A 25,313-nucleotide genomic window follows, 5' to 3' on the forward strand; every position below is an offset into this window, starting at 1 on the left:
CTCCCTCTTTCCCCGCTCCAACCCTTAACTTTCCTAATTGCCAACGCAATGCACTGCATATATAGGGGACATCCCCTGCGTGTTGGTTACGTGAAAAAAAATATGCAACCGTAGGGGTTCGATAACTTGGTGTATAGTCTGGAAATTTGCCCATGAACATTCCATTAAGGAAATGGGGCAAACTTCTTACAAATCAATGAGTGCTTTCCGATTCAACTTTAAGCTCAATGATAAGGAACCTCCTTTTTATAGCCGAGTCCGAACGGACACCTCTTTGGGGAAAAGTTTTTACATGGCAAAGTACCTCACAAATTTCGCCAGCATTAGGAGGGGATAACCAACGCTGAAAATTTTTCTGATGGTCCCGCCAGGATTCGAACCCAGGCGTTCAGCATCATAGGCGGACATGCTAACCTCTGCGCTACGGTGGCCTCCACCGTAGGATGGGGTATACTAATCTAGTCATTCCGTTTGTAACACCTCGGAATATTGATCTAGGACCCCATAAGGTATATATATTCCGGATCGTCTCGACATCCTTAGACGATCTAGCCATGTCCGTCCGTCCGTCTGTTGAAATCACGATAGCGGTCGAAAGCGTAAAGCTAGCCGCTTGAAATTTTGGGCAGATGCTTGATATAGATGTAGGTCGTTGGGGACAGCAAATGGGTCATATCAGATTTGGATATAGCTGCCATATAAACCGATCTCCCGATTTGACTTCTTTATCCCATGGAAGCCGCAATTTTTGTCCGATTTGGTTAAAATTTTGCACATAGTGTTTTGTTATGACTTCCAACAACTGTACCAAGTACAGTCCAAATAGTTCTATAGGCTGATATAGCTCCAATTTAAACAGATCTCTTGATTTGACTTCTTGAGCCCCTGGAAGCCTCCATTTTCATCCGATTTGGCTGAAATTTTGCACATAGTGTTCTGTTATGGCTTCCAACAACTTTGCTAAGTATGGTTCAAATCGGTTTATAACCAGATATAGCTTCCATATAAACCGATCGATCGATTTGACTTCTTGAGTCCCTGGAATCCGAATTTGGCTGAAGGTTTGCATTGTTAGACAAAGAATAACTTGGGATATAAGAATGTAATATATTGGATAATACCAGAGTCCTATCCATCTGACATGGGACAAAGAATTGAATGAGTGTCTTGGTTCTTACATTGTAAATCGCCCGCCCCCTCAATTGCATCAACGTATCTATGTAATTCCAGATGCGGCACAGTTTCTTATGTTGCGTAGTGTATGGTGGCATAACATAACGTGATTAAGTAGTCTGTACTTGAGGAGCTACACTTTACAAGGGTGTCCTTAAATAACCTCAGATTAAACACATTTGATTTGATTGGTTACTGAAGTAAACATTTTATTTAAAAATATTATTTTATTCTGCAAATAAAAGTGTATAAAATTTTTGGGCAAACTACATTTCAAGCACATCGAGTAATCTGCAAATGGGTTTGTGTTACAAAAGCCAGATAGACTATGATTAGTTGTATCCTGCAAAGAAACGATAAAAGTAAGCAATTTGGTATATCATCCAAAGGAGTGGGTAGGATAATCTCAAGGGGAGAAGAGTGCAGGTGCTTATTTACAAGTGCCAAACAATAATGTACAAATGTAAGTGTAACCTATTTGATCAAATTTTAATATTAATTTTATATATCTAAGGGCATTAGCATATTTTAAGTGAGTTTTTGTTATAGAATATCAATTTAGTAGTTCCAATCGAAATAGAAGTATATAAGGGTAGTTAGAAGTGTTATTAGACCCATATTACCATACATATGACCACAACCACTGGCAACCTGAATGCCTGATGATTTAGAAATTATAGCTGATGTTTGTCTATTAACATAATAATCACCTGGCACTCTTATAATATCTGGCGCTGATGAGGGATTGTATGGTGCCAGAGCCACTGAGCCCTCTGGTACTGTAACGGGTGTAGTTTGAAGCGGAGCCAATGCTACACCTTGGGCCATGGGTTGTATTGGCGCCTCGGAGGCAAGTGGTGTGGCACTTGTGGGTATCGCACTGGTGGGTGCTGCAGTCGTGGGTGCATCTGTTACAGTAGCGGCAGCTGGAACTGGGGTTGCCTCTGGTGGAGGAGCATTATAGCAGGCAATTTGTTCAACCTCTATAGTTTTTGTGCTGTCTTTGGGATCGGGTTCGAGTGCTTTAATGGGAACGCAAATAATACCTCCAGTTGGAGGTGGTTGTTCACCAGCCGCAGGGGCACCTGGAGCAGCTGCGACTGCTGGGGCTGGCGTAGCTTCTGGTGTACCACTTGCAGCAGCTACTCCGGCAGCAGCAATGGCCCCAGCAGCAGCACCCACAGCTACAGGAGCACCTTCAGCTGGAGCGGGAGAATTAACCGGTGGCACATTCATGGCATTTATGGGCATTGTTCCTGGAGCAGGATTGTTAGGATCGGGATATGTGGGATTCAAAGGAGCCAGATTGGCAGCAGGCTGTTGATAATAGTTGGGTGCAGCTGCTGCTGGGGCTTGTGCTGGAGCCGGAGCTGCCGCAGGTGCTTGACCTCCACCAGTAGTTATAACAGTGGCGCCACCTACATCTGTGGTGGTAACCGAGCCTGGAGGACCATTATTGATAATGATAATCTTGTCATCGTTTTGTGGTGCAGATCCACCGCCACCGCCGCCGCCTCCATATCCGCCGCCACCGCCATAGCTTGGAACGTGTTCAACGACTTTGGTGTGAGTGGGTGTCAGGGCATGACCCAAAATGGCACCAGTTAAGCCGCCAGCAAGTAATCCGCTTCCTGAAATATACAACAAGAGAAAGAATATGATATGACAAAAACATAAAAAGTTAGATATAAAAGTAAGCAAGTAAAAGACCTTTAAGTTCAATAGGGCCGAATCTAATATACCCTCCAACATGGATCGCATTTGCCAAGTTCTTTGAATGAGGCTTTCATATATATAGATACAGGTACAGATGCGCCATATTTGCCATGACTATTAGAAGTCATAAAAAATACCAAGTATAAAATTTCAGCCAAATAACACACAAATCAGATAAGATTAGCGCCCCCTAGAGGTTGAAGAAGTCAAGATCCGAGATCTGTTTATATGCCAGCTACATCAGGTTATTAACCGATTTAGACCATTCCTGGGACAGTTATTGGAAGTCGGAACAAAACACCTCGTGCATAATTTCAGCCTAGCCTGATAAAAATTGCGTCCTCCGGTGGCTCAAGAAGTCAAGATCCGAAATCGGTGTAAATGGCAGTTACATCAGGTTATGAACCGATTTGGACCATTCTTAACAGAGTTATTGAAAGTCAAAATAAAACACTTTGGGAAAAATTTCAGCCAAATCGGTTAAGAATTGCGACCTCCAGAGGCTTGAAATGTCAAGATACAAGATAGGTAGCTATATTAGGTTATATGGCAGCTATATAAGGTTATAAACCGATTTGAACCATTCTTGGCATACTAAAACGATATGTTAAAAATTTCAGCGAAATCGGATAAAAATTGGGCCCTCTGAAGGCTCAAGAAGTCAGGATCGGAAATCGGTTTGTACATCAGGTTATGAGCCGATTTAGACCATACTTGGTTCAGTTATTAAAAGTCAAAACCAATCACATTATGAAGAATTTCAGCCGAGTCGAATAAGAATTGCGCTCTCCAGAGACTCAAGAAGTCAAGACCCAAGATCGGTAGCTTTATAAGGGGATATGGCGGCTATATTAGATTGTTAACCGATTTCTTGACACAGTTAGTGGAAGTCAAAACAAAAAAATCTCGAGCGAAATTTTAAGCCAAATCGTATAAAAATTGCGCCCTTTAGAGTCTGATATAGGTTTATATGGCAGCTATATCAGGTAATGAAGCGATTTTAACCATTCCTGTGACAGTTATTGAAAGTCAAAACAAAACACCTCGTTCAAAATTTCACCCAAATCGGATACCAATTGCGCCCTCTAGAGGCTCATGATGTATATATCCGTGATCACCTATAAGAGGTTATGAACCGAATCGAACCATTCTTGGCACGGTTATTTAAAGTAAAAACAAAACACCTTATTCGAAATATTAGCCAAATCGGAAATGAATTTTAGCCAAATCTGATATGAAAAGGCTCAAGAAGTCAGGATCCAAAGTCGGTATATATAGCAGCGACATCAGGTTATGAAAGTACTTGGACCATTCTTGGCACAGTTATTGGAAATCAAAACCAAATCACATTGTGCGAAATTTCAGCCAAATCAGGTAAGAATCGTGACCTTTGGAGGCTCAAGAAGTCACAACCCGATCAGCTATAAGACGTTATCAATTGATTTGAACCATTTTTTGCGCGGTTATTGGAAGTTAAAATAAAACAACTCATGCGAAATTTCAGCCAAATCGGATAAGAATGTCGCACTCTACAGGCTGAAAAAGTCAAGATCCGAGATCTGTTTATATGGCAGCTACATCAGGTTATGAACCGATTTAGACCATTCTTGGCACAGTTATTGGAAGTCAGAACAAAACTCTTCGTTCATAATTTCAGCCTAGCCGGATTAAAATTGCGTCCTCTGAAGGCTCAAGAAGTCAAGACCGAAGATCGGTAGCTATATTAGGCTTTATTAGGTTATAAACCTATCTGGACTGTTTTTGACACAGTTTTTGGAAGTCAAAACTAAACACCTGGAGCGAAATTTCAGGCAAATCGTATAAAAATCGCGCTCTCTAGAGGCTCAAGAAGTCAAGAAATGAGTAAGGTTTATATTGCAGCTATATCAGGTAATAAACCGATTTTAACCATTTCTGGGACAGTTATTGAAAGTCAAAACAAAACACCTCGTGCGAAATTTCACCCAAATCGGATACCAACTGCGCCCTCTAGAGGCTCAAGACGTATATATCCGTGATCACCTATAAGAGGTTACGAACCGAATCGAACCATTCTTGGCACGGTTATTGAAAGTAAAAAAAGTAGCCAAATCGGATATGAATTCCGCTCTCTAAAGGCTCAAGAAGTCAGGAACCACAGTCGCACTCTTGTATGAAAATTCAGACAAATCTGGTAAGAATCGTGACCTCTGCAGGCTCAAGAAGTCACAATCCGAGATCAGCTATAAGACGTTATGAATTGATTTGAACCATTCTTTGCGCGGTTATTGGAAGTCAAAACAAAACACCTCATGCGAAATTTCAGCCAAATCGGATATGAGGTTCAACAAGTCAGGATCCAAAATCGTCATATATATGCAGTGACATCAGATTATGAACCGATTTGGACCGTTCTTGGCACAAAGGAGGCGGAGGCTCACAAAGTCAAGATCCGAGATTGTTTTATATTGCAGCTATATCTCAACATGGACCCGTATGGCTCATTTACAATCCAAACCAAACTACACTAAAAGGAAGTATTTGTGAAAAATTTCGAGCGATTAGCCTTACCCCTTCAAAAGTTTGCGAGTTTTTGACAGACAGTATGGTGGATGGTATAAAAAATTTAAAAATCGACCATAGTTGGTAGATTTGCTGGCAACATTTGTGAGGTACTATGCCATGTAATACTTCTCTCCAAAGAGGTGTCACACTGCGGCACGCGTTCGGACTCGGCTATAAAAAGGAGGCCCCTTATCATTGAGCTTAAACTTGAATCGGACTGCACTCATTGATATGTGAGAAGCTTGCCCCTGTTCCTTACTGAAATGTTCATGGGCAAAATTCCGTTCCGTTTGTAACACATCGAAATATTGATCTAAGACCCGATAAAGTGAATACATTCTAGATCGTCTTGACATTCTTAGTTGATCTGGCCAGGTGCGTCTGTCTGTCAGTCGCAAGCACGCACTTTCGAACGAGTAAAGCTAGGTCCTTGAAATTTTGCACAAAGACTTCTCCTATAACCTTAAGCATATGTGGCAAGCATGGTCTTAGTCGGTCTGAGACCTCATATATTGGGTTGCCCAAAAAGTAATTGCGGATTTTTTAAAAGAAAGTAAATGCATTTTTAATAAAGCTTAGAATGAACTTTAATCAAATATACTTTTTTTACACTTTTTTTTCTAAAGCAAGCTAAAAGTAAAAGCTGATAACTGATAGAAGAAAGAATGCAATTACAGAGTCACAAGCTGTGAAAAAATTTGTCAACGCCGACTATATGAAAAATCCGCAATTACTTTTTGGGCAACCCAATAGCTCCCTTATAAACCGATCTCCTGATTGAGCCTCTAGAGGGCGCAGTTCTTGTCTGATTTGGCAGAAAACTTGCACACCAATCCTCCTGTGAGCTGTGACATAGGTGCCAAATATGGTCTGAATCAGTACTTAACCTGATATAGCTCCCATAGTTGACTGAAAATTTGCACAATGACTTCTCCTATTACCTTGAATATACGTGCCAAGTATGGGCTGAATCGGTCAAAATCGGTCAAAATCGTATATATCTCCCATAATAACCGATCTCGCGATTGCACTTCCTGAGCCCCTAGAAGCCGCAATTCTTATCCGATTTTGCTGAAATTTTGAGCAATGACCGATGACTATGGTCTCCAACATCCAAACCAAGTATGGCCGAATCGGTCCATAACCTGATATAGCTTCAATAGCATAGAAATTCTTATTCATTATCAGTTTTTTCATGGTGGTGGGTTTCCAAGATTCGGCCCGGCTGAACTTAGCACGCTTTTACTTGTTCTTGTTAAAGTTAAACAAAGTTTTAAAAATTATTATAGAAAACCCAAAATGAAAATTGTTTATGCTTTCTACTACGAAATAGAAAATTGTATGGCACTGTTTCATTCAAACCTTAGTGAAAATCAAAATAATTTATTTTCAATTATTTTTTTTAAATGCCTTTTTTTTTTGCTAATTTTAACAAAAACTTACCAAATCCTAGACCCGATGACGATTTCTGTGGCTGCTGTATGAAGGTGGCACCTGCCGGTATAGCAGAACCAGCTGGCAAGAAAGTAGCTCCAGCTGGCAAAGCAGCAGCTGATGGATAGTAAACCGGTGCTGGCGCTCCCATGGGAGGAGGTGCTGGGTAATAGGTAGCACCTGGAGGCAAAGCACCAGGGCTGTGGTAAGTAGCACCAGCAGGCAAAGCAGATTGCGAAGGATAGTAGCTAGCTCCCGCTGGTAAATGACCAGGCTGATGGTAAGTAGCCCCCGCAGGGAATTGTCCCGCCGGATGGTAAGTGGCACCGGCAGGAAACTGTCCAGCTGGATGATATGTAGCTCCGGCAGGCAATTGACCTGATGGATGATAAGTGGCACCAGCAGGTAATGAAGAGCTTGAAGGATAGTGTGTGACAACTCCTTGCTGTTGACGTGGATAGCTAGATTGCACATTATTGACATTGGTTGCCGTTATGGGGGTATGCATACCCCCTGAGCCAAAACTACCGGTGGAGTTATAACGATTGCGATTATAATTTGACGACTGCTGATTGTAGGTGGTCGCCGGTGTTATGGGTCTATTGTTTGTGTTGGTAGGAGTTTGCGGATAGCTTGGCCTATTATTTGTGTTGGTTGGTGATGAAGGGTAACTGGGTCTGTTATTCGTATTTGTGGCTTGAGAATAGCTGGGCGGTGCTGCATAGTTAGGATTATAGGCTGGCGACTTTTCATTAATATTGGTCCTGGCTCCACCCACAGTATTTGTTGGAGAATAAGCAGGTGGTGGCCCTTGAGGCTTGGGAGGAACATTCCAACCTACCGGTGTTACTGTAGGACGAGCTGGGGAGGCATGAGTGTTACTGACATGGGTGTTTGTCACATGGGTATTAGTAGAGCTGGGTCGCTTATTTGCCTGCTGATTGTAACCGGCATAGCTGAGGGAAGACAAACCCGTGTGGGACAGCGAGGGATTGGAATGCGTATTACTGCTACCTCCACTATACGAGCTAGGTCTACTGTTGTTATTGTTGCGTCTTACACTGGAAGATGATGAGCTCGAGGAACGCCTGCCACTGCTGGAACTGTAGATACGCTTGGCCTCTACACTAAGATCATGGCTAAGCAGCAGTATGACAATTGCAAATAACATGCAATTAATTTTATTTCTATCATTCGTAGCCATCGTGGCTGATGGGGTGTAATTCCCTGATCACCTTGTTGTGGTTGTTTTTGGTGTCTTCTGTCGCTTACTCTTCTAAAGAAAATAAAAAATTAATTCAATTATTTTCGTGTTTTTGTTTTTTTCTTTCTTTTTGGAAAACATTTTAAGACAAAGTGTATAAATCAGCCACCATGGAATTGACTCGATTGTCTACATCCGGTGGTTAAATTACAGAGTATATTTTGTCATAATTGACTTGAGATAGATTTACATGCCGTAGAAGAAATGGAATTTCTAGATGAGAAAATTAACACTGATAATAGAAAGAAATTGCGATGCAAACTATTTGCAAGTTTTATTTTATGTGTGTAAAGAAAAAGTTCCCAAGATATGGCGTTTAGTCATTCAAAAATCACATATTGGAAAGTGGATCTCCTCCAAGAGATGGGCAGCTTATATTACTAACCCCTTAACGCAGTAGTCCTTGCCAAAACTTAAATATGCCCCTTTTTTTGATATGATAACAGTGAAGTCATATGAAACTTGTTTGGTTTCAAAATCCAGCTCTAAGATCAACTGAGGTACCACGATGAACTAGTTATATTATTATATCAGGGAATCGGTATTTAAGGGGCCTTTATCAGTATGTAGACCGATTCGGATCATACTTGGCACGGACGCTGGAAGACATGGCAGAAGTTTCTGTGTCAATTTTCAGCCAAATCAGGTAAAAATTAAGGCCTCTAGAAGCTCAAGAAGTCAAATCCGGGGAGCGATTTGTATGGGGTCTATATCAGTATATAGACCGATTCTTATCATACTTAGAATGGATGTTGGCAATCGTAGTAGAAGTCTTTGTGCAAAATTTCAGCCAAATAACATGAAAATTGAGGTATTTAGGTGCTCAAGAAGTCAAATCCGGGGATCGGTTTATATGGGGGCTATATTAGTTTATACACCGATTCCGATCATACTCGAGGATGAGAATGTTGGAAGTCAAACCAGAAGTCCTTGTGCCAAATTGTATGAAAGGTCGAGGTCTCCAGGGGCTCAAGAAGTCAAAATTGGGGATCGGTTTATACGAGGGTTATACCAAAATCTGAACCGATATGGCCCATTTGCATTCCCCAATGAACTACAGCGATAATGAGTATTTGTGCAAAATTTCAAGTGGATATCCTTATTCGTTTGAACGCTATCGTAATTTCCACATACAGACAGATGGGCATGGTTAGATCGACTCAGAATTCCAATACAATCAGGAATATATATATTTTATAGGGTCTCAGGTCAATATTTCGAGGTGCTACAAACGGAAAGACTAAAACTAGACTAAGCCCCCATCTTATGGTGGTGGCTATACAAATATCGATTCGATGAGTCCATAAATTTTACCAAGTCGAACAGACCTGACTCCATTATCTCAACAGGGGCTTGAAGGTACGGGCGACATAGGCCTCCTCGTCTACGTTTCATTACTGCAGAGCAAAAACAGGGAAGATTCTCAACAGTATCCTTCTCCTCTTCATCATAACAACAAGGACCATCCATCACGAGTGTACGAAGGTGTAAGCATCGATTTGAGAGCTACCTCGAAATAAAATGAAATTGGTGTCGTTTTTCAGTCGGTAAGGCGGAATGCAGCGTCTAGCGACATCTACATATATAAAAATTAATTTGTGTTGGTTTGGTTGGTTGTTTTTTTGTTTGTTTAGTTTGGGAATGAACCTATGTTTGTTCCTTATAGACTCAAAAACGGTTGAACCGATTTCCTCGAAATTTTCACAAATTGTGGGCAGTGGTCTGGAAGGAACAATAGGCTACATATTTTTTATACCCTCCACCATAGGAAGGGGTATAAGTCGATCTAGCCATGTCCGTCCATGTCTGCAATTCTCATCCGATTTGGCTGAAAATTTGCATGAGGTGTTTTGTTATGACCTCCAATAATAACCGAACTGGGATTTTGACTTCTTGAGCCTCTATAGGGCGCAATTCTCGTTCGATTTGAATGAAATTTTGCACATGGTGTTTTGGTATCACTTTCAACAACTGCGCTAGGTATGGTTCAAATTGGACTTCATGAGCCTCTAGAGGGAGCAATTCTCGTCCGATTCGACTGAAATTTTGCATTAATATGATTCAAATCGGTTCATAATCTGGTATAGCTGTCATATAAAACGATTTGGATCTTGACTTCTTGAGCCAATAGAGCGCGCAATTCTCATCAGATTTGGCTGCAATTTTGCATGTGGTGTTTTGTTATGACTTCCAATAATTGTGCTAAGTATAGCGCAAATCGGCACATAACCTGATATAGCTGCCATATAAACCGATCTGGGTTCTTGACTTCTTGAGCCTCTAGGGGGCGTAATTCTCCTCCGATTTGGAAGAAGTTTTGTACATCGGCTTCTCTCATGACCTTCAACATACGTGTCCAATACGGTCTGAATCGATCAATAGCTTGATGCAGCTCTCATTTAAACCGATCTCCTGATTTTGCTTCTTGAGCCCCTTCCAAGTGCAATTCTTATCGGAATGAACTGAAATATTACACAATGACTTCTACAATGTTCAGCATTTATTTATGGTCCCAATTGGACTATGACTTGATATAGCTCCAATAGCATAACAGTTCTTATTCTATATTCTTTGTTTGCCTAAAAAGAGATACCGCGCATAGAACTCGACAAATGCGATCAATGGTGGAAGGTATATAAGATTCGGCCCGGCCGAACTTAGCACGCTTTTACTTGTTTTCTCCATCTTCTTCTCTTTTACTTTCTTCCAGTGTAAACACAATGGATCTTAGGTCTCCGAGTGTAGCGCCTAGTAGCCGAGGCTGCTGGTCGCGTGCCCTCCAACCAAAACTAATCTAACGTAACTTTGTCATTCCTGATTTTGCTTCTTGAGCCCCTTCCAAGTGCAATTCTTATCGGAATGAACTGAAATATTACACAATGACTTCTACAATGTTCAGCATTTATTTATGGTCCCAATTGGACTATGACTTGATATAGCTCCAATAGCATAACAGTTCTTATTCTATATTCTTTGTTTGCCTAAAAAGAGATACCGCGCATAGAACTCGACAAATGCGATCAATGGTGGAAGGTATATAAGATTCGGCCCGGCCGAACTTAGCACGCTTTTACTTGTTTTCTCCATCTTCTTCTCTTTTACTTTCTTCCAGTGTAAACACAATGGATCTTAGGTCTCCGAGTGTAGCGCCTAGTAGCCGAGGCTGCTGGTCGCGTGCCCTCCAACCAAAACTAATCTAACGTAACTTTGTCATTCCGTCTGTACTACCTCGAAATATCGGCTTAGTCTAATCAAGTTTTCAAATTCTCTTCTTAAAACACGAAGGGCTCCTTAATTGAATTTCTATGAAATTTAGAACGATAGTTTTATTGGTGCCCCACAAACAACCCAATATGCTAAATACTGTTTGTTTAACCCTACATATCCCTTTTATTCAATATTAGAACCCATAATGTTTTTTATGCCAAAGTTGGCCCGTTCAAATATAATTTCGTTTTTATGAATAGTTATTGATGAATGTTAAAAAAAAACATTTTTCAGAAATAAACCCAAAAACCATAATTTCTCGGAAATTCAAATATGATGACGTTCTTATTTGCATTACCGAGAAAATTCTATAAATGTTTACATTTTCTTATCTCTTATATGGACAGCAAAAACCAAGTGTTTGACATTTGATGACCGTGTCTGATAATTATGGCTGAAAAACAATCGATTAACAAACAAAATTTGCTGTACACACAACTGATGCGACTTTTAGGAATATGAGATGTGACTAATGACAAGTAAATTAATGCAAGAGCTCTATTGTGAACCTTAAAATTCGTATTTATAAGAGCTTATACGAAATGTATTTATTATTTATATAACATTATATAGATAAATAAAACCACACATAATTTGGTTTTATATGTGAAAACAAATGATTATGATTTGATGCGAGATGTCATTAAATCACAATGTTATATTTATAGAACTGAAGATGAACACCGGCTAATCGAAATATTGGTAAAAATTGCAATTATGATTACAAGTTAAAACACCAACACCTGCATTTATAATTATTCGAGCACCTGGAGCCAAATAAATCATAAAAACTTATAGACTTACATAAATTAAAACTTAAAACTTTATGTAGCTCCCATAACAAACGATCTGTTAGGTTCGATTTCTTGATCCCTTGAAGGTGCTCTTTTTCTGATTGAAAAGAACCTAGGCAAGTGTACTGTAATGACTTTCAATAACCATATTTTCAAAGCAGAATTTTTTGGGATTTTTCCGAACCAGTTCCATGGTGGGACCTGTATACGATTAGACCTTTCCAACTTAAAGTTTTTTTTATACTAATTTTGTGATTCTGTTTGTAACACCTCGAAATATGCGTCTATGACCCCACAAAGTATGTATATTCCGTCTGTCCGTCCGTCCGTCCGTCTGTCCGTCCGTCCGTCTGTCTGTGTGTCCGTCCGTCCGTCTGTCCGTCCGTCCGTCTGCCCGTCCGTCTGTCCGTCTGTCAAAAGCACGCTAACTTTCGAAGGAATAAAGCTAGGCGCTTGAAATTTTGCGCAAATACTTTTTATTAGAATAGGTCCGTTGGGATTGCACATGGGCCAAATCGCTCCATGTTTTGATATAGCTGGCATATAAACCGATCTGGGGTCTCGACTTCTTGAGCCTCTAGGGGGCGCAATTCTCATCCGATTTGACTAAAATTTTGCACGTGGTGTTTTGGTACCACTTCCGACAACTGTGTCAATTATGGTTGAAATTGGTTCATAACCAGATATAGCTGCCTTATAAACTGATTTTGGGTCTTATACTCTTGAGCCTCTAGAGGCGCAATTCTTATCCGATTTAACTAAAATTTTGCACGTGGTGTTTTGTTATGACTTCCAACAACTGTGCTAAGTATGGCGCAAATCGGTGCATAACCTGATATAGCTGCCATATAAACCGACTTGGGATCTTGACTTCTCAAGCCTCTAGAGGCCTCAATTTTCATCCGATTTGGCTGCAATTTTGTTTGAGATATTTTGTTATGACTTTTATAAGGGTAGGTCGATTGGAATTGTAAATGGGTTAAATCGGTCCATGTTTTGACATAGCTGCCATATAAACCGTTGTTGGGTCTTAATTTCTTGAGCCTCTAGGGGGCGCAGTTCTCATCCGATTTGACTGAAATTTTGCACGTGGTGTTTTGGTACCACTTCCAGCAACTGTGCTAAGTATGGTTCAAATCGGTTCATAACCTGGTATAGCTGCAATATAAAACGATCTTGGGTCTTAATTTCTTGAGCCTCTAGGGGACGCAATTCTCGTCCGATTTGACTAAAATTTTTCACGTGGTGTTGTGGTACCACTTCCAACAACTTTGCTAAGTATGGTTCAAATCGATTCATAATCTGATATAACTGCCATGTAAACCGATCTGGGATCTTAACTTCTTAAGCCTCTAGAGGCCTCAATTCTCATCCGATTTCGAAGCAATTTTGTACAACGGCTTCTCCCATTATCTTCAATATACCCGTCCAATATGGTCTGAATCGATCTATAGCTTGATGCAGCTCCCATATAAACCCATCTCCCGCTTTTGCTTCTACAGCCCCTACAAGCCCAATTCTTATTCGAATGGACTGAAATATTACCAAATGACCTCTACAATGGGCTTTAACGTTCAATTCATTTATGGTCCGAATCGAACTATAACTTGATATAGCTCCAATAGAATAACAGTTCTTTTTCATTATTCTTGGTTTACCTAAAAAGAGATACTGCGCAAAGAACTCGACAATCGTGATCTATGGTGGAGTGTATATAAGATTCGACCCGGCCAAACTTAGCACGCTCTTACATGTTTTTGCTGATTAATTCTGAATAAATTTCATATATATTGGTTTACATTTATTTATTGAGGCGGAGGCCACCGTAGCGCAGAGGTAAGCATGTCCGGCTATGACGCTGAACGCCAGGGTTCGAATCCTAGCGAGACCATCAGAAAAAAATTTCATCGGTGGCTTTCCCCTTCTAATGCTGGCAACATTTGTGAGGTACTATGCCATGTTAAACTTCTCTCCAAAGAGGTGTAGCACTGCGGCACGCCGTTCGGACTTGGCTATAAATAGGGGGCCCCTTATCATTGAGCTTAAACTTGAATCGGACTGCACTAATTGATCGGTGAGAAGTTTGCCCCTGTTCTTTAGTGGAATGTTCATGGGCAAAATTAGCATTTATTTATTAACTGAAGCTTTCCTTTAATGCAACCACATGTATAATTCTTAGAATATTGTAAAGAGTTTATATGAAGGGAGTTGAAGAATTATGCAAAAGCAGATAACCATTTACCTAAAGAAACGCTCAAATTTCTAAAGCCACACATATTTCTGATCTGAATTTATTTTAAGGTCATATTCCAAAGTCCGTTTTCCCTTTGCCGCAATCTTCTAAATACATTTAATCGACTGGGCTGTACAATAAATAAACGACGATTTTATTCGGTTTTCCGCGAAGCATTTAAAAACTCATCTGAATTATTCATTGAACTTGTATTAGTAATTCAACTTTTGCCAAAAACAAATGAAAAAAAAAAAATATTTTTGCATTGTTTTTAACAAAATTTTCGAAGAATGGATTTTGTTTTGTTGTTTGTCAACCAAGCGAATGAGATTTTATTTTGTATTTTTTCATTTGCTCTAAATGTAAATGACAATGTATTAGAATTCATCTGAGAGGAACGGTAAAAGATGACTCACATACAACAAACGAGTATTTTTTACAATAATAGTAGGTTAAAGATGGGGTAAAAACAAAAATTACATCTTTTCTTCTATTTCTAAATACATTTTGTACCGTATTATATGTAGGAGAAGAACTAAAATCATCAAGGACTCATACGCTCAAATTTGGAAGGGGAGCTGCCCCTGGCTTAATACAGTTGTAAGAGGTTTTCGGGAAATCGTTCGGTATAGTAACCGCGTGCCATGCACCGACTGTATACTGCAGTTGTCAGATCTTTAAAGCTATATGGTGTAGTGATCTGGTGGACGGCACTTTAAAAATTCTCCCCTTTGTTTAATACTCTGAGGCATCCATAGGATGGCTTGTTTTTGTATCACAGTTGAGGACGAAACACAGTGGGTTGGGGGAAAAAATAAGTGGGAATAAGTCTGCCATTTTTGAAGGAATGAAAATATCTTCCAGTTGACGTGTAAAATTTCAGGGCCCTAGAAGGCATGGGAGCTCATTGGTGGGCGTTCAAAGTTTGTTACCTCGGCTCTATAAAATTGTTGAGATGAAAAAAAGAAGACAAAGATAGCAACATTCACCAACCACTATGGGACTCGTTTGGTCTTTGGTTAGAAGACTTTTCAACCATATTAGATGTGATGGATGCATGGGCCGTGCGTTGGTATGTTGTATTTGAATCGTATTAATTGCGAAAACGCATCTATTATACAATTACCACATTAACCACGCTCGACAACCCTGTCTATTAGCTGTACTTTTTCCCAATGCATGCATTTTTGTGTAATGAAAGACTTTTTTTCTGGGGCTATTACACTTCTTCCGTACTACCCATGATTTTGTGCATCTGTTGGAAGTTGTATTGATGGCTTCGAAAGCTAGACAACGGCAACAGCTCTCGATGTGCGGAATATCTTTTATTATTCAAGAAATTCCGTAATCAATTTTTTTTTTTGGAAATTTTTGCTTAGGCATGTCCTTCATTTTTTTGCTTTTGAGGGTATTTCTGAACCGGTTTGGTTGATTATTCAGATATGGTAATATGATGCATCAAAATTATTGTAAATTTTGCAAGCAATCTAAATCTGCAAATCAATTTCAAAATCTTTTCACAAATTTCTTCGCAAATCACAAAATACGAAGTCAGCCTCGGTAAAAATTAGAAATATTTGGCCTAAATTAATGTGTTATAGGTCTTGAGAAATAGAAATAGAAGAAATGAGAAATGAACATTTCGTAGCCCGAACAACCCCCCAACCACCAAATTAAGGACCAGTATCTGCGAATCTGTACCTGCAATATCTAAACTCTAGACATATAAGGTGCAGTACACACACTATACACAGGCGAGTATGTTGAAAACTTACACATCCGAAATTACCGCAGTACACGGAGTGAGATGGATTATGAAAGGCAACAACATCGACAAGTGATGAGCTTGTTTACTGCGGTGGATGAGAAATTAGCCATCACCAGCATAAAAATCAATTTTTCATACCCACCACTAGGATGGTGGATGTACTAATTTAGTAGTTCCGTCCCGTGTAACACCCATTGACTTCAGACTCTATAAAGTGTATATGTATATTCTTGATCGTCTTGGCATTCCGAGTCGATTAAGCCATGTCCGTCCGTCGAAATCACGAAAGCGTTGGAACGATTAAATATATTGGCTTGAAATTGTGCACTGATACCACTTATAAAGTAGGTCGTTGTGGATTGCAAATTTGCTATATCGGTACAGATTTGGATATAGCAAAGATTAGAACCGATCCCCAGTTTTGACTTCTTGAACCCCTACAGACCTCAATTTTCATCCAATTTGGCTGAAAAGGTAAAACAGCCTTTTGCTAAGACTTCCAACGTTAGTGCCAAGTATGAACCGAATCGGTCTATAAACTGAAATATCCCCCATATAAACTGATCCCCGGATTTGACTTCTTGAGCACCTAGAATTCTTGGCTTTGGCTTAAATTTTACACAAAGACTTTTGCTGTGACTTCCAACATCCGTGCCAAGTATGATACGAATCGGTCTATATACTGATAAAGACCCCATATAAATCGTTCCCGGATTTGACTTCTTGAGCATCTAACGGCCTCAATTTTTACCTGATTTGGCTAAAATTTGACACAAAAATTTCTGTTTTGACTTCCAGCATCCGTGCCAAGTATGATCCGAATCGGTCTATATGCTGATATGGCCCCTTATACCGATTCCCCAATATGGCTACTCGAGACCACAGCAGCCGCAACCAATTCTGATTTGATTGTTGTAAAAAAATCAAATACGAACTGAATGTATAAATGCAAATTTTTAGCGGAATTCATGGTGGTGCAAAGACCAAGTGGGGAATGAAATCTTGAACTAGATGTCAGAAATTGAAGAAGGAGCATAGGAGATCGAGGTGCTCAGAAATATAGTCTTAGTTCGGCTAATGAAAACAAGTAAAAGCGTACTAAGTTCGACTAGGTTTGCATTGTCAAGTTCTTTGCCCAGTATCTCTTTATAGGCAACCAGGATAATGGATAAGAATTGCTAGGCTATTGGACCTATATAAAGTTATGGGTCGATTCGAACTACACTTGATTTGCGTGATGGAGAGCATAGCAGAAGTCATTATGCAAAATTTATGCCAAATCGGATAAGAATTGCACCCTCTAGAGGCTCAAAAAGTATAGTTGGGAGATCAGTTTATATGGGAGCTATATTAGCTATAAACCGATTTAGACCATACTTAGCATAGTTGTTGGAAGTCAAAACAAAACATATAAGGTACGGATGTCGAAAAGACTTACATTAGTCACTTTGTGAAATTTTGGAAATCGGATAATAAATACGCTTTTTATGGGCCCAAGACCTTTACTCGACAAATCGGTCTATATGACAGCTATATCAAAATCTGGACCAATCTGGGTCATCTGCAAGAAGCATATCGATGGACCTAAAACAATTCACTGTCCTAAATTTCAGCGAAATCGGACAATCAATGCGTCTTTTATGGGCCCAAGAACTTAAATCGGGAGATCGGTCCATATGACAGCTATATCCAAATCTTCACCGATCTGGGCCAAACTGAAAAAAGATGTCTGGTGGCCTAACACAACTCACTGTCTCAAATTTCAGCAAACTCAGGTAATAAATTGTCGTTTTTATGGGACTAAAACCTTAAATCAGCAGATCGATCTATATGGGGGCTATATCAATATCTAGTCCGATATAGCCCATCTTCGAACTTAACCTGCCTATACACTCAACGAAATTTTTTATTCAAAACAGCAAAAATATTTGCTAAAACAGCAGTTTTTTTCGCTGAAAAAGGGAAAGCAGGCATTAACGCTACATCTAACAAAATCTGCCGTCTTACACACAAATACAATACATTTACGACCGGTCATATGTTTTGATTACTTTTTTACGACAGGAGTCAAGCTAATGATTTTAATTTGTGGAATATTACTGAAGGATTTACCTGATCGGCAAATCCTTGTACACTTAGGGCATTGCTACGGCCATTGGTATACATTGGCGAAAACTCTCTCGTCATTTCTATTGCTCTGCCAATGCCCACATTGTGACAGCTACTGCCTTTGTTGCTCATTTCTATTTATATCGATATTTTATGAAAAACCATATGGAATGTAAACAGTTCCTAAGACGCATATCTCCATTTGCCTACTGGCCAATGACTCACAAGCACTTCCTTAAATCTAAAACGGCAACTTTTTTTTGGTCTACCTATGGGAGACTCACATTAAAAATTGCCCACTGGTCAATATCTCATTTAAGAAACTTTCTTAAATCTGAATGTGCCAACATTTTTGGGTTACCTACATATTGTCCCTTCTTAATCTTCGTTTTTGCTACGAAACCCCTTTTGCCAGTTGTGTTAAACAACAACAACAATCTATATCTCAATATCAATATAGTAGAACAACAACAGTGGAAATGTATTTTAAACAGGGGAATGCAGCATAAGCGCTCCATAACTATTTGAAACTTATGACGCAGGAGTGCTGTGTATTGCTTACAATAACGATGACCCGTTTAACTATACTATAAAACGTACGCCTGCGCACAAAACATCTTTTACAAACAGCGTGTGCAATAAACAACAAAAGGATAACATCAGTGTGGATGTGTGATCAAAACCTTCTTTCCAAAAATGTATCTTCCATTTCTTTTAAAAAACCCATTATAAGTTATGCAGCAGTAATTTTCAGCAAACAACAAACTTTTTAGCAGTACGCCGGCTGTTCTGAAATTGCAGAACTACAGCTGTAATAGCAGCAACATTTACTACTAACAGCCAGCAGACAGCGTTTGCTGTTTTCAGCAAACTTTTATCTATGAGTGTATAAAAATCTCTACTTTTAAAGAATATAGCGTAATATCAACATACAGCCGGACAGTTGGACGGATGAAAAGACGTACGGACGGACATGGCCAGATCGTCTTAGATTTTTACGACGATCAAGAATATATTCTATATTGTGTTGGAAATGGATATTTCGATGTGTTGCAAATGGAATGACAAAATGAATATACCCCATCCTCCGGTGGTGGGTATAAACACTATTAGGGAACTCCCAAAAAACCACTTGTACAAACGCCCCAACAAATATGAACCTATAAAATTATGATTTATGACTTATCATTTTGTAGAGTTGAACTGTTGATACTCGTATCTGGCACTTCATATGCCTTAAGGCAAATTCCACCACAAAATAGTACATTTGGTTTGAGTAATGACTCAAATAACTTTCACCACACATCGAACAGATGTTAACGCAGTGATGTGATGATTGAATGAACAACTTTACATATCAATCTATTTATTAATTTTTTTTTAGATTTTGTCTTTACGTGGGATGTTCGAATGAAACCGGTTTTTAAGGTCCCAACAAAGCCGGCTTTATTCAGAGTTAAATAGATGTTTGGTATTTTGGTTTATTCTAGAGTATTGCAGTATATAAAGCAAAATACGAGGTTTCTTATTGAATAAGATTGAGGAGGGATTGAATTTTTGTAGATTAAATTTTATTTTTAAGGCCGCTTAACGGTTTTATTGGGATTTTTGATGGGAAAAAAGGGTTATTGTGTTCACTGGAAGTTTGTAGTTAGGATGATTGGTAGTATTTGGTCAGATACTTTGGTCAGACAGTATTTGGTCTGGCAGTATGGGGTCAGGTTGTATTATCCCCAAGGTAGGAAAAAACCCTCAGCACAACAAAGCATTACATACCCCTGGCGGGTATATCTGCCATCGTTTCTATTCAAAACACTTAAAAGACTGATAGACGTAAAGGTGAGGAATTGATTGACTCCGAATGCATACTCATACCTCAAGAGAAGGTGTTTGAAAGTCGTACTACAATCTGGGACGATAACCGCCGCACTGGACGGGAGTAATAATCTCAGGAGGAATGTTCCCGCCGATTCTATGAAATCTCGATATAAACGAAGTTCTATTATATCTCGGCGCAGATGGTACGAAATTTATTGAATATGGGGATGATGTCGAGAGGCTGATCCGTATCAAGCTTCAGTTGACGATGTGCGAGATCAATGAAATGCCACCGAAGAGACTGTCGAGATGTAGGTTTTTTTACTGCACTGGAACCCTTTGCAGTTGCCGAAGTAGGTGAAATACCTAGGCCAAGACCTTAAATCGGAAGGTAGCTGTATTCGGCGGTACATAATGCCGACGGATCTATTGCAAATTTCTCCGAAGTCGGATCAAAAATACGACTTTTTTGAGCTCTTTTAGGATTTTCTTATCAAGAGAGTTTTTTCCAGATGGTACCATATTTAGATATAGCTGCCATGTAGACCGATCTCCCGGTATGGGACCTTAAGCCCATAAAAGCTGCAGTTACTGGCCGATTTCGCCAAAACTTGGAAAAGGGTGTTGCACTGGGACATCCAAACGGGATATGGTTCAAATTGAGCCATGTTTTGGGTATAGTTGTCATATAGACCGATTTCCGATTTTGGGTCTTAGTCCCATAGAACCCGCATTTGTTGTCCGATTTCGCTGAAATTTGGAACAGTTAGTTTTATTAGGCCCATCAACAGCCGAACCGGATATGGTTCAGATCGGATGATATTTGGATATGGTTGCCATATAGATGATCTGCCTATTTAGGTCCCTAAGCCCATAATAGGCGCATTTACTGCCTGTTTTTTTATGAAAATCGGAAAAATGAATTTTATTAGGCCAGTCGACATCCGAACCGAATATGGTTCATATCAGATCATATTTACATATAACTGCCGTATAAACTGGTATAGGGTCCTAAGTCCATAAAAGCCGCATTTACTGGCAGATTTGTTAAAATTTAGAAAAATGAGTATGATTAGGTCCCACGTTGTAAGAACCGAATATGGTGTAGATCGGACCTTATTTTGATATAGCTCGCATATAGAGCGATATACCGATTTAGAATCCTTAGTCCATAAAAGTCACATTAATCAAACCCCCCCCCCCCATAACACAATTTTCAAAAACGCCAGATCTCGGAGATACGTGCACCGATTTAGGCGAAAATTTGTATGACTTATGGTACCCCAAAAACACGAAATTGGTAAAAAATTTTTAGGTCAAATAATCTGGGGGGACGCCATATCCCACAACCCACCCGAACGGACATGTGTACCGATTGGGACAATATGGGTATCAAATGAAAGGGATTTAAGAGTAGAGTACGAACTGTTATACAAATTTCACTCTTAAATTTCACTCTTAAAACTCGCAAAAAAGCCCAAAGAGGACACTTTCAACACTTTGAGCAATGTGGGTACAATTGAAAGGTATTTTACTTTGCACTAAAATGTAACCGCAAAAACGACACCCAACCGGACACTTTAACCGCTATGATTAATATGGGTATCAAATAAAAGGTATTTAAAAGTAGAGTACAAATCTGAAACAATATTTTTTTCTTTGTGTCTGAGGGCCCTCCCCACCCCCGGAACCCCCCGGCAGGACAAATTTACCGATTGGAAAAATATGGATATCAAATGAAGGCTATTTAAAGGTAGAGTCTAATGCTGATATAAACATTTATTCTAAGGCGCCTCACCACCCCCCCAAAAATCGTCAACAGGACATGTTTACCGATTGGGACAATATGGGTATCAAACGAAAGATATTTGGAAGCTGTGTACACATCTGTTATAAGAATTTGGTCCAAGGTGTCTACGGGGTCTCCCCAACCCAAAAAACCCCCAAAACAGGCATAAATGTCTAACGGCACAAAATGAGTATCGAATGAAAGGTCTTTGACACTTGACTACGAATCTGGCATGCACAATTAGGACAGAGTGTAGTTCGATCGGGATAATATGTCAATTAAAAGAAAAGTCTATGACAGTATATTTCGAATCTAATGTTGGTATAAGGATTCAAGTATCTGGGTCACGTCCCACCGTTTGCAGGACAATATATCGCGACAATAAAAGACTCAAATAAATTGTCGTTTGTTTCTTAGCGTCGGGGGGAGCGACCCTCTCCTCCCAATTATTGCAACGCTAAACTGTCATGTAGGATGACGGAGAAAATATTGTACACAAATGAAAGGATTTGTCAGAGGGCAATCCCCCTCCTACCCAAAAAAAGGAATTAAAAATAATATATGAATAATATGAAATATATATGTAGGCCGACAGAAATAAAAGGTCTTTGGTAGTAGAGTACAATTTTTACCCTCAAATTGGGATGGACACAGGAGGACACCCGGATCTTTAAGAATGTAGTATCCCAAGTGGTTGCTTTGAAATATGATTTTGAATGTAGGTAGCCAATACAAAAAATTTAACTGGCGCGAATCTGAACGAGACCCGTATCCCTGAATATCTTGATAGCCTCCTTCAAAATGCTTGACATTAAGGGGGTCAAACAAAATCGTGGTGTAGCACGATGCTGATATTACTTCAGGGTCCGCTTCTATGGCGATAAATAATAGTTTTTTTTTGATAGTAGAACACGAATTTGATATCCAAGTGTGAGGCCAAATGTTTGGGGGTCATGCCAACCCATAAACTCCCTCTAAAGCAATGGCAATTGGGCCTCAAAGAAATTTGAGAGTAGATCACGACGCTGATATTTTTTCAGGCCTAAGTACTGGCTAATGCTGGCAACATTTGTGAGATACTATGCCATGTAAAAAATCTCTCCAAAGAGGTGTTGCACTGCGGCACGCCGTTCGGACTCGGCCATAAAAAGGAGGCCCCTTATCATTGAGTTTTAAACTTGAATCGGACTCATTGATATGTGACTCATTCCTTAGTGGAATGTCTATGGGAAAATTTTTTTGTTTGTTTGTAAGTACGTGAGTGGCCGCCCGACCCTGCAAACCCCTCAAACTGGACATATTTGTGGATTATGGCTCAAATCTGTATCTGTTTCGTTGCCAAGAGTTTCAGGGATGCCTCATCTCATAAACTCCCCCTAAATCACACATATATACCGACTATAGCAATATGTAGCTACAATGTGATTTTCGGGAGTGGAGTATGAATCCGATATCCAATTTTGGGATAAAGAAGTATATCTAACATCCAAACCTTTACGGGCGGACCCTCCCCTCTCCTCATTTCCAAAAAGGTCAGATCTCAGAGATGGGTGGGATATTTAGGGGGTCGCCCCGACTCCAAAGCCACAAGCTAAATGGAATATAAACAAATAATGGCAATATGGGACTGAAATGAAAGGTATTTGAGACCAGAGCACGAATCTGTTATATGGGGATCCGCTCACTCTCAAAAACACCCCCATACAGGACATATTTACCGACCATAGCCATATATGGCTCCAATGAAAGGTATTTGGGAGAAGAGCACCAATATAATATCCACATAGGCGCGAAATATCTGAAAGGCCGTACCAGCACCCCCCAACAGGACTAATTTCCTGAAGTGGCCGTAGAATGAGACGCAGCGGAGCGGGACCTGTCCAGTTGGTCCAAAATAAGTATGACCTGGTCTATAACCTAATGTTGCTCCAAGGGCATAGCAATTCTTATCCATTATCCTTTGTTGTTTGTTTGCCTAATAGAAATGCCGGGCAAAGAAGTTGACAAATGTGATCCACGGTGGAGGGTACATAGGATTCGGTGTGGCCGAGCAAAGCACGCTTTTACTTGATTATGATTAAAGTATAAAACTACAATACTAGTATGACTTTCAGCAATTATTCTATTCAAGTAGAATCCATGCAGCAATTATTGCATTAATCAGTGAGTCTTGATTTAGTTCCTCTTATTGTCATTGTTAGAATTAAGATTTTTAATCCAAAAAAGATTGGTGATCTTTCAACCTTTTCTATGATTGCTCACATAAATACTAAGATTAAGTGAACAAATTTTCCTAAAATCTCCTATTTATTAATAACCACAATTCTCTTTGCATCGTTGTATGCGTAAGCATGCATCATGAAAACAGTATATTTTGTTTTTTTTTTGTTTCATTCAAAATGACATTTTATGTTATTGTGGACAACATTTATTGTCGTTTCTTTCATGGTTTTGACGCACTGTGTGAATCACTCGACAGACACTCGTGTGGTCTTTTTTTCTAAAATATTTATGTTTGCTTTTTGTCGTGTTTTTTAGGGGGGATATTTTCATTGTTTTGTTTTTATTTTTGTTGCGTTTATTTATTGTATTGTATAATACATAAAATTTATGCATAAGTGGGTACCTAATTGATAAATTTTGTTTTGAACTCTAACCGTGGGTATGTTATTTGTTCACTACCAGTTTGCTCGATCGCTCGCTTGTTTTGTCGTGTTTCGCGCTTAACGTTTTTAAATCAACTGAATTTCGTCAGCGTTTGTTCGATCTGTTTTGTTTGTTGTTTGAGCACTACTACTACGCATGAGAGTGAGAGTGAGTGCTGATCAATCCATAAATCTATCTACCCTCAATGGTTTGTGCATCAGAGATGATGAAGCACCAAATATGGTGCCGAGTACATTATTTTGTAATTTTGGAGTCATTGGAAATTGAGCGATGATGCATAACAATAACAAAGTAAAGGGTGATTTTTTTGAGGTTAGGATTTTCATGCATTAGTATTTGACAGATCACGTGGGATTTCAGACATGGTGTCAAAGAGAAAGATGCTCAGTATGCTTTGACATTTCATCATGAATAGACTTACTAACGAGCAACGCTTGCAAATCATTGAATTTTATTACCAAAATCAGTGTTCGGTTCGAAATGTGTTCAAATTTTGACAAATTTTGTTCAGCGATGAGGCTCATTTCTGGTTGAATGGCTACGTAAATAAGCAAAATTGCCGCATTTGGAGTGAAGAGCAATCAGAAGCCGTTCAAGAACTGCCCATGCATCCCGAAAAATGCACTGTTTGGTGTGGTTTGTACGCTGGTGGAATCATTGGACCGTATTTTTTCAAAGATGCTGTTGGACGCAACGTTACGGTGAATGAACACATTTCGAACCGAACACTGATTTTG

At 39.5% G+C, this 25,313-nt stretch overlaps 1 protein-coding gene across 2 annotated transcripts; it reads right to left on the reverse strand.

The window, feature by feature from the left end:
* Nucleotides 1-1,356: 1,356 nt before the first annotated feature.
* Nucleotides 1,357-24,688, reverse strand: LOC106083709 (nascent polypeptide-associated complex subunit alpha, muscle-specific form). 2 transcript variants are annotated; one of them, XM_013246913.2, is made up of 4 exons: nucleotides 24,567-24,688; nucleotides 6,877-8,143; nucleotides 1,884-2,804; nucleotides 1,357-1,516 (listed from the first exon to the last, which is right to left on the reverse strand). In XM_013246913.2, the coding sequence occupies exons 2-4, from the start codon at nucleotides 8,069-8,071 to the stop codon at nucleotides 1,506-1,508; spliced, it is 2,127 nt and encodes a 708-aa protein (XP_013102367.2). In that variant the 5' UTR covers nucleotides 8,072-8,143; nucleotides 24,567-24,688; the 3' UTR covers nucleotides 1,357-1,505. The 2 variants fall into 2 exon arrangements, with proteins under 2 accessions (XP_013102367.2, XP_013102368.2); XM_013246914.2 differs by having other exon boundaries at nucleotides 24,536-24,688.
* Between the last annotated feature and the right edge of the window lie 625 nt (nucleotides 24,689-25,313).

Source organism: Stomoxys calcitrans, chromosome 3 (genome assembly GCF_963082655.1).
Source record: "Stomoxys calcitrans chromosome 3, idStoCalc2.1, whole genome shotgun sequence".
NCBI lineage: Eukaryota > Metazoa > Arthropoda > Insecta > Diptera > Muscidae > Stomoxys > Stomoxys calcitrans.

Bases quoted from the DNA above. Each gene is read 5' to 3' on its own strand.
- LOC106083709 (XM_013246913.2), bottom strand. From the start codon at position 8,071: ATGGCTACGAATGATAGAAATAAAATTAATTGCATGTTATTTGCAATT. The intron at 2,805-6,876 runs GTAAGTTTTTGT...TGTATATTTCAG, and splicing joins GTCATCGGGTCTAGGATTTG to GAAGCGGATTACTTGCTGGC.